The sequence below is a fragment of the Arachis ipaensis genome, chromosome B4 (genome assembly GCF_059453495.1).
Source record: "Arachis ipaensis isolate K30076 ecotype BB chromosome B4, ASM5945349v1, whole genome shotgun sequence".
Taxonomy (NCBI): domain Eukaryota; kingdom Viridiplantae; phylum Streptophyta; class Magnoliopsida; order Fabales; family Fabaceae; genus Arachis; species Arachis ipaensis.
Window position 1 is genome coordinate 138,151,887 of NC_142439.1, and position 11,091 is coordinate 138,162,977.

The 11,091-nt window shown below is 34.7% G+C and overlaps 2 protein-coding genes across 3 annotated transcripts; both read left to right on the top strand.

Moving 5' to 3' along the window:
- The first annotated feature begins 811 nt into the window (after window positions 1-811).
- On the top strand, window positions 812-5,015 carry LOC107635148 (uncharacterized). The gene is made up of 8 exons (XM_016338525.3): window positions 812-1,075; window positions 1,540-1,563; window positions 2,169-2,274; window positions 2,387-2,455; window positions 3,150-3,643; window positions 3,971-4,232; window positions 4,466-4,674; window positions 4,767-5,015. Exons 1-8 carry the CDS (start codon window positions 1,071-1,073, stop codon window positions 4,831-4,833), a joined length of 1,236 nt encoding a protein of 411 aa, XP_016194011.1. The 5' UTR covers window positions 812-1,070; the 3' UTR covers window positions 4,834-5,015.
- Window positions 5,016-5,589: 574 nt separating this feature from the next.
- Window positions 5,590-10,586, top strand: LOC107635149 (cytidine/deoxycytidylate deaminase family protein). Of its 2 annotated transcripts, XM_016338528.3 has the most exons (10): window positions 5,590-5,729; window positions 6,149-6,615; window positions 6,968-7,102; window positions 7,310-7,409; window positions 7,563-7,688; window positions 7,765-8,078; window positions 8,743-8,862; window positions 9,090-9,335; window positions 9,411-9,536; window positions 10,125-10,586. In XM_016338528.3, the coding sequence occupies exons 2-10, from the start codon at window positions 6,253-6,255 to the stop codon at window positions 10,386-10,388; spliced, it is 1,794 nt and encodes a 597-aa protein (XP_016194014.1). In that variant the 5' UTR covers window positions 5,590-5,729; window positions 6,149-6,252; the 3' UTR covers window positions 10,389-10,586. The 2 variants fall into 2 exon arrangements, with proteins under 2 accessions (XP_016194014.1, XP_088341800.1); XM_088485674.1 differs by lacking the exon at window positions 5,590-5,729 and having other exon boundaries at window positions 5,776-6,615.
- The last annotated feature ends 505 nt before the right edge of the window (window positions 10,587-11,091 follow it).

The window sequence follows — 11,091 nt, forward strand, 5'->3', positions numbered from 1 at the left end:
AATATAGTATTTATATTTGGTAAATTAAATTAAAAATAAATTTTAATAAATACAAACAATAATAATTATATTTAATAAAATAATTTTTAAAATTTAAAAATATTATAAAGACATAAATTTAAACATTAAATTTAAAAATTAATTAATATATAAAATTATATTAGACTTTTAAATTTTAAAAAATATAAATTAATTTTAAAAAATTTTATCTTAATTATTTTTAAAAGTACTATAATTTTTTAAAAATTATAAATATAAGTATATAATAATTTTAAATTTATCAAATATAAAATAAAAAATTTATACTTTTAAAAAATACAAACAAATTCTCAAAATCTAATGAAAGGAATGAGCTATTTACTTGAATAACCCGAATTGGTTAACCCAACATTCCCTTTGTTTCTTTTAGTTACATCTGTAACTTGCTTAGAAACTATCCATGTTCCTAACAATCCATATAATAAGCAGTAACAAAATTTTAAATTAATCTAGTGATTAGCTTTTTAATATTTAAATAAATAAATATTGAAATTTTAAATTTTATATTATGTACGTATTAATTTATTGATTAATAACAAATTTTTAATAAAATTTAGATCCATAATAAATTAATTTTTAATTTATTAAAAATATCGTAAAAAATAAAATATATAATTAAAAAAATTTAAAATTTATAATTTAAAATAAAATATTATTTTAAAAACTAATTAATATTAACTAAAAAATTAAATTCATAAAATGAATACTATTTATTTAACAAAAATCCTCATTTGTAATTTTTAACCATTGCAATTTTCAAACCCCAATCCTCACATGCCAAACCGACAATTAAGAGTAGTAAAGTAACAACTAATTAATTAATAATTAATCACGGAATTAACAATAAACAACGAATTAAAATTAACAATAAACAAAGAATACAACATAAATATTGGTGGCCGGTGCTGATCAAAGTTACGTTCCTTATTCTCTTTTCTTCTTCTTCTCTGTTTCTCTCTCTAACTTTCTCTCTCTAAAAAAGTAACGAGTCGCAGACTCACCGATCTTCCGATTCCTCTTCGTCTTGGTTTATGAGGTACTCTTCTTCCTTTTACTTCCACCTCTGCGATTTTGCTTCTGTCCTTATCATTTCACTGATCCAAGCTTTGCGATGCGATCTCGTTCTAGCTACCATCAAATATTTTTTTTTCGTTATTACCTTTATTGGATCGAAAATATTTCATCTTTTCTTATCTCGTGATCTTTCTTAGATCCAGAGGATTTAGATTTTAGAATCTTTGTGAAATTTTCCTGTTTCTTTGAGAAAGAAGAAAACCTAGCACTTGTTTTTTTTGGTGATAAATCTGGCACCAGCTGATCCGGCATCAATTTGGTGGTTCTGTTGATTTTAATTATTGACCTAATCATATCATGTTGTGTTTTCTTCGAATAAAAATTGTTCTTTTTTGTTTCTAGTCATGGAAAGTGTGTATAATGATTAGTGCTTGAAAATTATATACTGTTTAACCCCTTACTAATCGTGATTTGTGTTTCTTGCAGCTCGAAGGAGAGACCCACTCTTGGGTAAGTATTGTAATCTTCTTCTCCCCCTCTTTATGTTTAGAGTGAATACCCCCATCCTGACCCTGACAATTACCTCGAGAGTACAAGGAGGCCCTTAAGAAAAAAAAAAAACACCCAATTTTTTTTGGGACTGATTAGCCTGTGCAAAAAAAATAACATTGACTTTTTTGTTAAGGGCCTCATTGTCTTTTTGAGGTAATTTTCAGGGCTGTTTTGGGTTTTTCTCTTATGTTTATGTACGGTGGTATTGTAGATCAAGGGAGCAGTTGTTTTTTATTATAACAAAAAAAAAAGTGATTCTTTTTAACTAAAGAATCTTTCTTTCAGAAAACAGAATTTTAACTTTGAACATGGTACCTTCTACTCCTAACATCTAAACTTGTCCTAAACGAACATTGTTTTGTCACAGTTTAGGGTTACATAGTGTCAATACAGAATGGGCAATATAATATTCATATCAATCTAGAGATTGATCACTTAAGTCATGTTACTCTCAAATATTTCTGGCTATGTACATGTATAACATGGTCATGTTATGAGCTGATATTATGATGGTACTTCCTATATATATATGGGTTCTTATTCATTGTTGATCTCATTTACAGTGGCACGCGGATTAAGACCCGCAAACGGAATATTGCAGCGCCACTGGACCCTGCAGCATTCGCGGATGCAGTGGTCCAGATTTATTTGGATAATGCTGGTGATCTGGTAATATTACTGTTGCAATTTATATCATGTTTTCTTGACTGACTATTTTCATTGCGCACTCTCACTTATAGTGATAATTTCAATATTCTGATTTGGTGATTTATTTTTATAGGAACTTGTTGCTAAGAACATTGAATCTTCAGACCTTAACTTCTCAAGATACGGTGACACCTTTTTTGAGGCAAGTCAAACCCAGCTGAAAAATTTTGTTGAGATTTTTTTTTTAATAATTTGTCTCCATCCTATGGGTTTTAGGAGTGCACTTGGTAATCTTTGATTCTGGATTCCATTGTAGGGGGTACTTAGTCACATTATAAGTCATTGTCCTATGGTATCATGCTTTCATATCTGTAACTATTATGGTGGGCACGCTTAGATGGTTGACCTCATTTTCTAATTTGCGTGCATGCTTGTGCAAAAAATTTCTTTATACTCTCTGCTCGTGGTTTGTCTTTCTTTATAGTGATCGCAGTCAATGAGGACCCCAGTGGATGGGTTTTTGAGATGCAGGTTTATTTTGATATCATGATATGTATCCGTATCTAGACACAGGTCACAAAACAGCATAAGAGAGATCCTAGTTATCTTACGTTTCGTTTGTATTGTTCAGTGTTCACCATGAAGGGGCCATTTGTTTTCTTCATTGCAAAGCATATGCGATACATAGGACAAACAACAAATCATAGTTTCATTGTTTGGATGACGTGGGAGGACATTGGGTGTGATATTTTATTTCATACTTATTCCATCTAGAGCAACATCAATCAGGCCATTTATCAATGTGTTGTGATCCTTCAGCGTAGTTGATTACTTGATTTATGTACGACTTAAGATGTCCTGTGGATCGCTTACACCTCAGATTTTCATTACTGTAGGTTGTTTTCACTGGGGGTCGTACACAACCCGGAACTACCAAGCCTGATGAGGGGGAGCGCCATCCATACTCTATAATAGAGTGTGAGCCAAAGCGTGAAGTCATCTTACCATCTGTAATCTACATACAAAAGATTTTGAGGCGAAAGCCATTCCTCATTAAGAACCTCGAAAATGTTATGCAAAAGTTCCTCCAGTCCTTGGAGCTTTTCGAGGAAAATGAGAGGAAAAAGCTGGCAATCTTCACAGCACTTGCATTCTCCCAGAAGCTCTCTGGTCTTCCACCAGAGACCGTGTTCCAACCACTTCTTAAGGATAACCTTGTGGCCAAAGGGCTAGTTCTGTCATTCATAACTGACTTCTTTAAGGAGTATCTGATTGACAACAGCCTTGATGATCTTATTTCAATTCTGAAAAGAGGAAAAGTAGAGGATAACCTCTTGGAGTTTTTCCCTCCTACAAAAAGATCCAACGAGTCTTTCTCTGAGCATTTCAGGTAATTCTTGTTATCAACAAGTAGGATATATCAATACCGAGACTGTTTGGTATTGTAGCATGATGGATTTTATTTTTACAAGACATTGCTCTTCCAAAGTTTTTTATGTTTTTGTTTATTCCAATAGCCGGATGATTGTTTTTTCAGCTTATTGATTGTCTAATGTGGTCTTTTGCTTATCCTTGTCTTGCAAATTTTCTTTGAAGGTGGCTATTTACTTAGACTCATAGGCTATGGTGTTTGGCATGCCTTATTTTATTTTATTTTACTTTACTTTTACTCTTTGCTGGAACTTACATTACATGTCTGTTCAATGTCACCTTGTAGCAAGGAAGGACTAGTGGCATTGGTTGAGTACAATGAGAAGAAAATATTTGAGGTGAAACTTAAGGAAATGAAGTCTGCTTTGACAACTCAGATAACGGAGGAGGTTGATATATCTGAAGTAATTGAGAATGTGAAGGTGCGGGTCCGAGATGCTAAATTGCCAGATATTGAGGTTGTCCGGGTCTTGTGGGATGTTTTGATGGATGCTGTCCAGTGGTCAGGGAAAAATCAGCAACAGAATGCAAATTCAGCCCTACGCCAGGTATCTCTCCAACCTGCTTCATCTATACCTATTTGCGTATTGCTTAGCATCTGGCATGTGTTTCATTATGGCATTAATGTATGCCGCGTTTATTTGTTATAATAGGTAGTCCCGTTTATATTGATTGAATTTTCCATTTAATAGCTTATCAAGAAAAACCATTTGATGAATTGGTTTCTAACGCGTTATTGTAATGAAAACCGGTGATAAAATTTGTGTATCTTATGATGAAGGTAAAAACCTGGGCAGAACTGTTGAACACATTCTGCACCACTGGGAAACTGGAGCTAGAACTGATGTACAAGGTACAAATGCAATGCTACGAAGATGCAAAACTGATGAAGCTGTTCCCGGAGATTATTAGATCGCTCTACGAGCAGGATGTGCTGGCTGAAGACACCATCCTTCATTGGTTCCGCAAAGGAACAAACACGAAGGGCAGGTAATGCAAGCCGGAAAACATGACACCATATAGTGTTTCCTTTCCCCCTCTATTTTGGTTTTGACTCAATTACATATTTGGAACTGGTACAGGCAAACCTTTGTGAAAGCATTGGAACCCTTTGTGAATTGGCTGGAGGAGGCAGAAGAGGAGGAATAAGTGTGATAGCATTTACATTACACCAAGCCCTGTGGATGGCTCTTGTACCTTGTTATTGTTATGAGATATTATTGGCTCCTTAGTTTGATCTGCTTGGAATGGCACTTTTTATCCTATATTTCACTTTGTATTTGACTCTATTGTGAGTGAGTGTTAAATAATGGGATGGATTCCTTGTGACCCGCTATGCTTTCTATCTTCCTTTTTTCTCTTTGTTTTGGTTTATTGCTATTTAAAAAGAAGTCCTATCAAATTTTTATTCTGTTTTTGAGAATTATGTTTGTCGGACAAATTGATCTTTTTCTTATTTTGAAAAATGACTAATTTGTCTCAAAGTATTTTTTAAATCTAATTGTTGTTATAATAAAAATTGATTGAAAGTGACAGGGATAGGAGTCAATCTATTCCTCAAATTATACTATTAGTAAATTTATTGTTAGAATAATATATATGCAACAATGGTGGGAAAATGTTTTACCTCAATACATCGTGAATCAACAACAAATGAGGACACATTAGAGTGCTAGATCATATTAAAATCATTACCAACTCAGAGGTTGTGAGTTGTGACTTGTGAAGTCGAACTGAAAATTAAGAAAGATCGAGAATCAATTTTGTCACGGACTATTACTGATAAAAAAAAGAATAAATATTAAATAATAAAAAACAAAACAAAACTTTAATTAGATTAAATAATAAAAAAAATATTTAAATAACCTATCCAAATTTAAAATAATACGAACTATTATTTTTCTCTATCATTTTTAATAAATTAGAGTGTATGTAGTCGCCAGCCTCCTCTTTCTTCTTGCATGTTCAACGCCACACGTGACCTGCACGTGCATCTCGTGCGAGATTGGCCTCATCACTGTTTGAGAATTGAGAATCACCCATTGGTACGGTAACATTTTTCTCATTTCTTTGTTGTATCTAAACAAACTTAAAAAGATATTTTGAATATTCTAAACTTCTTAGAATCGTGGATTGAATAATGGATTTTTGCCCTCTGCATTCGGCGTTTTTGTTTGCTTTTGCACACAAGTTGTATGATGAAATGCCTCATAGCTGATATGGTCACTCACCGATAGTGCAATGATATTAACTGACTAGTGAATACTGAGAAGGATTTATCAAGAGTAATGGGACAATGCAATTCTGAAATATAAACTTTTTGTATTGCTACTGCTACTTGCAAGTTGTTGAAATTTAGAGTTAGAGTGATAGAATGCTAAATTCAGATAGTGGAAGAAGAACACGGTGAAGAACACACCCAAAAGGGAGGTTGGTTCTAACACAATTCTCTCACTGATTGCAGTTAGGCAGTTAGGATCCACTATACATGTTACAGAGATACAAAACTCAAACTGAAACAGAGAGTGAAGCAAGCTACAAAGACAAGTAAGCTCGTGAGTGTTGATTATGGCGTTGTGTCTGAATCTCAGCCCGGTCTCCATTATCTGCAAATGTATGGCAAAGGCATCATCCCACAGCACCTCAAACAATGGACCTCATGCCTTCGACGCTGCATTTGTCCGACGTGCAGCCGTTCTTGCTGACAAGTCTGCTGGCTTAACCTCTCCCCACCCAAACTTTGGCTGTGTCATCACCACCCCGACTGGCGCAGTTGCTAGTGAGGCCTACCTATATGCTCAGGGCACCACTCCTGCCGAGGCACAAGCTGTGGCGGCTGCAGGGGAGCTTTGCCGCGGGGCCACTGCATACCTCAACATGGAACCTGGTGATTGCCATGGCGATCATGCAGCTGTTTCTGCTCTTGTTCAGGTTTGACTTTGTTTTCTTTTTGTTTCTCTAAATTTCTAGTCCACGAAGAAATAAATCTTTGGGTACATTGATCCTTGGAAAAACTTCAGCATAGTTTCTGAAAATTTAGAAAGGTCCTGTTAGTCTGTAAATATGACATTTTAAATCTTCAAATACTGTTAAATTTTTTCTCTGTATCAGGACGCACATGCCCAATATTGTATTTTTTTTTTCACGGATAAATTTGGTGACTTAGTCCTTACCAAAATTTATATCTCGTTTGTCACTGGTGTACAATGCTATTTGTTGTCTCTAGTTTGTGCTTGTTGATATTTGATATTTTATAAACGACCATGCCTGTGAAACCAACCAGGGAGGGGTCAAAAGGGTTGTCATTGGAATGAGGAATCCATTGCAGCATCTCAGGGGCAATGCTGTGCGTGCACTGAGGAGCCAAGGTTTGCAGGTTGATCTCCTTGGAGAGGACCTCACAAGCAAAGTTATGGAGGTGTGTGCAATTCACCTGTCACCATCATCATTACCTTCTTTGTATGTTAAATCTTTTTAGTTTCTGTTTGAATTTGAGGAAGAGAGAAAATCTGCATTATTGTTTTATTGAAATGAAATATTGGTTTTCTAGTGGAGATTTACAGGGTTGATTGATTTACTTTTTCTTCACATATTCGCATTGGCATGCTCTTTGTTTTATTTGCAGGATGCCCAAAAAGCTTGTATTCTTGTCAATGCTCCTTTAATTTGTAGAGCTGCTTCACGCGTTCCCTTTTCTGTTCTAAAGTATGCTATGACCCTTGACGGTGAGCTTTTATTCATTTTTCCTAATTAGTTTTTTTAATTTTGTTCTCAGTTTATACAACTTAACTAAGGGCCACCAATTCTGGCAGAATATAAAACTTCATGGTTACACACTACACTGTTTTGAACTGCTTATGTTTCTTTTGCTGCAATAGGGAAAATTGCCGCCAGCAGTGGCCATGCCTCATGGATAAGCAGTAAGCAATCTAGAAATCTGGTTTTTGAGCTACGGGGTAGAAGTGATGCTGTTATTGTGGGTGGAAACACAGTACGGAAGGACAGTGAGTATTACCTTTTCCACCCTACGAAACTAGGGATGTGAATTTTTGTGCCTTATATCTTTCAAAATGTAATCAGATCCAAGACTGACTGCCAGACATGGAGGTGGGCATATGCCTATTCGTATAGTAATGTCCCAGACCCTCAATCTTCCAGAGGAAGCAAACCTATGGGACATGTCTGAGGTTTCTACTATAGTGGTAACACAGAGAGGTGCAAGGAGGAGTTTACAAAAGCTGCTTGCATCTAAAGGAGTTGAAGTTGTTGAATTCGACATATTAAATCCACGAGATGTTATGGAGTATTTTCATGATCGAGGATATCTTTCAATATTTTGGGAATGTGGAGGAACATTAGCTGCAGCTGCTATTTCATCTGGTGTAATTCACAAGGTACTTGTTCTTCTCAGTTTTCATTTTTTTTCCCCCCTTTGTGTGGGTGAAAATGGAAGTACCGTTTATTATTAATATAGCCGTAAGCAAGATATTCTTGTAACCATCTTAATGCTTAGTAGTAGATTATAGACTGATTAAAAGCAACAGTCCTGTTATGGATAAACTTATGGATAATCACGACGCCCCTAGCCTTGTTAACTAAATCCTTTTCGATGTTTTGAACATCCACCAAAATATGCATCAATGATGCTCTATCTTTAGGCCACTTGAAACGGGTAGGTGGAAAAACCAAATGGAAGTTTTGCATGAGCCTAACATGATAATGAATTTTCTTGTCTTTATTTTAATTAACACAAGTAATTAAGTTCTATGGGAAATAAAATTTAACACAAGAATGAAAAGAATCTTCCTTTCATCTGTGACAATCCCTCTATAATCCTGGCCTAGTTGTTTTCATTTGTATTCTACATGTGGATGTTTTATTTAGGGGATGGGGTTCCATTTTCATTGGTGAAGTCACTAACACTACAAAACGCTTCATTTGTATGGGCAACTGTACTTCTTGGTGTCAAATTCAACTTGAGTTATTTTGGCTTAGTTGAATTTATCATTTTTTGAAGTTTTAACATTGTTGGGATTATGATCACATTATTTCCTGCAGGTCTATGCATTTGTTGCTCCTAAAATCATTGGTGGAAAGAATGCACCAACTCCTGTGGGTGAACTTGGGATGGTTGAGATGTCTCAAGCTTTGAATCTAATTGACGTTTGCTATGAGCAGGTTAGTAGGATCGGTTCACTTTTCCCTTAGAAGTATTTTGCTTCTTTTCTTCTTTTAAAAAGTAATAAAGTATCATCTGATCTAAGTGTTTAACATTGAATCCATCAAATGTTTCTACCATTGGATAATTAAAGTGAAGCAATTTCACAAAAAAAATGGCCTTGCTCTTGATATATAATGCCTTGCCATTCTTTAATGAGGTCATGTTATTTGAAACTGTAATCCAGGTTGGGCCTGACATGCTTATCAGTGGATTTCTTCAGCCCTTACCAGACATATTGCCTACTATTCCGTCACTCGATGAAACTTATGCTGTTGATCCTACTGTCTCACCATACGAGTCAAGCATCATATTTTTCTATAAAACATGGGATCCTTATGGTGCATTGTCAAATTTCTCTCCCCATCCCATTCAAATGCCTGATGAAAATGGTGATAATGTGACTTGGTTGAGTGTGGAGCATTACTACCAGGTACTTGCTTTTTTGTGTAGCCTCTATTCTATCTTTGCGGTCTTGAGTCACTTACAGATATAATTTGATGATTAGGCTCACAAGTTTATTGGTATGGATGATACTCTTGCAAGAGATAGCATTGAAAAGATTAAATCTGCAAAAAGTCCAGAAGAAGCTGCAAAAATAGGAAGGTCAATGCAAAGGAAGCGACCTGATCTGGTATCATCCTAAGCGATTCTCAGACTCTTCTGAAACACTCTGTTAATACATAGTTTTTTCATTTGCTGGCTCAGAGACAATTTGGCAACTGTTATTTTCCCTTGTGGCTTATATTCTTTACTAGCCATATATGATTCTATGAATGTAGTAACATACTGAAGATTGGATTTACAATGATAAATCAGTTTTTGTACAGTATGTAGCCATTACAATTTTTCCAACTCTAATATAGTAATTTTCTAGGTTTGTTGCTTTGATTATTCCCGGAAAGATGTTTTTTTACTAGGTTTATACATTTGTTTCTGCCATGACTTTGGTTGTATTTCAATTCATAATCCTTCTTTTGCAGTGGTCTTTTTTTAGTTATCAAAAGCATATAAGAAAGAAGCAAAAACTATTGGAGGTTTCTTATTATATGCAAATTGTAGTTGTTGTTGTTACTATAGTATATGCTGGTTTATGAATTCAAAAATGTGGCAAGTTATTTTATAACATACATCAGATTCAGCGACCCCTGTTATTATGTCTAAGCATGTGTTCCTTCTCCTATTTTTGTAAGAGGATTGAAAATTACGTTTGGGTATGCAGGTAAGGCCTGATTGGGACAACATAAAGATTGATGTCATGTACAGGGCACTGAAATGCAAATTCTCGACATACCCACACTTGAATACCATGCTTCTTTCAACCACCGGTTCTGTTCTTGTCGAGGCTTCGCCACATGATTTGTTTTGGGGTGGAGGTCGAGATGGAGAAGGCTTAAACTATCTTGGTCGCTTATTGATGAAGTTAAGATCAGAGTTTCTTGGCGAGTCGTCATCATCATGCGAGTCCCCTAGTATAGCCGTATAGCTATGTACAGAGCCGCGGGAAATATTATACCGGTAAGAAATTTGGATATTATGTATGAGATTTTAGGTTCATACCTTATTATTTCTGTTGTACAAAAAGAAAAGAGGGAGAGAGAATAATTATGTTGTTGTAAAAAAAAGAAAAAGAAACACTACATCTCCATCTTATTAATCTATTAATCAAACCTTTTTGGTTTGATTTCTTTCTCTGATATTTACCATTTTCATAATATTATCACTTTCTTTTTGGAGTTATGCATAACTTTATTTGATGGTTTGTGATGTTAACAACTTAAATATGGTTATGAGAATAATCTGCTTTGAGAAGAAATAATGGATTCATGTTTAATCAAAGAAAAATGCTACTTCAGGATATAGCTGATGATGTCAAAAGAGTTACGGTTAGAACATGATGTCTATGAGTGTTATTGAAACCTCTCAAACTTAACTTATGAACATAAATTGGAAGTTCGTACTAAACAAGTAAGAGGCTAATCATAAAGTTTTCTCTCAACAGAAATGAGACAGAATGATTACCTCATATGACCATTATTTAGAATTTGTTGAACATGAATAATATCACTTTAATCAGCTTCGTTTATTTATGAATGAAGTTCTTTTAATATTAGGTTTTTATTCAATTCTGAAACCTTAAACCTAAAAAAAAATAAACATCACTAAAAGTCTCAAAATAATATTAGGAG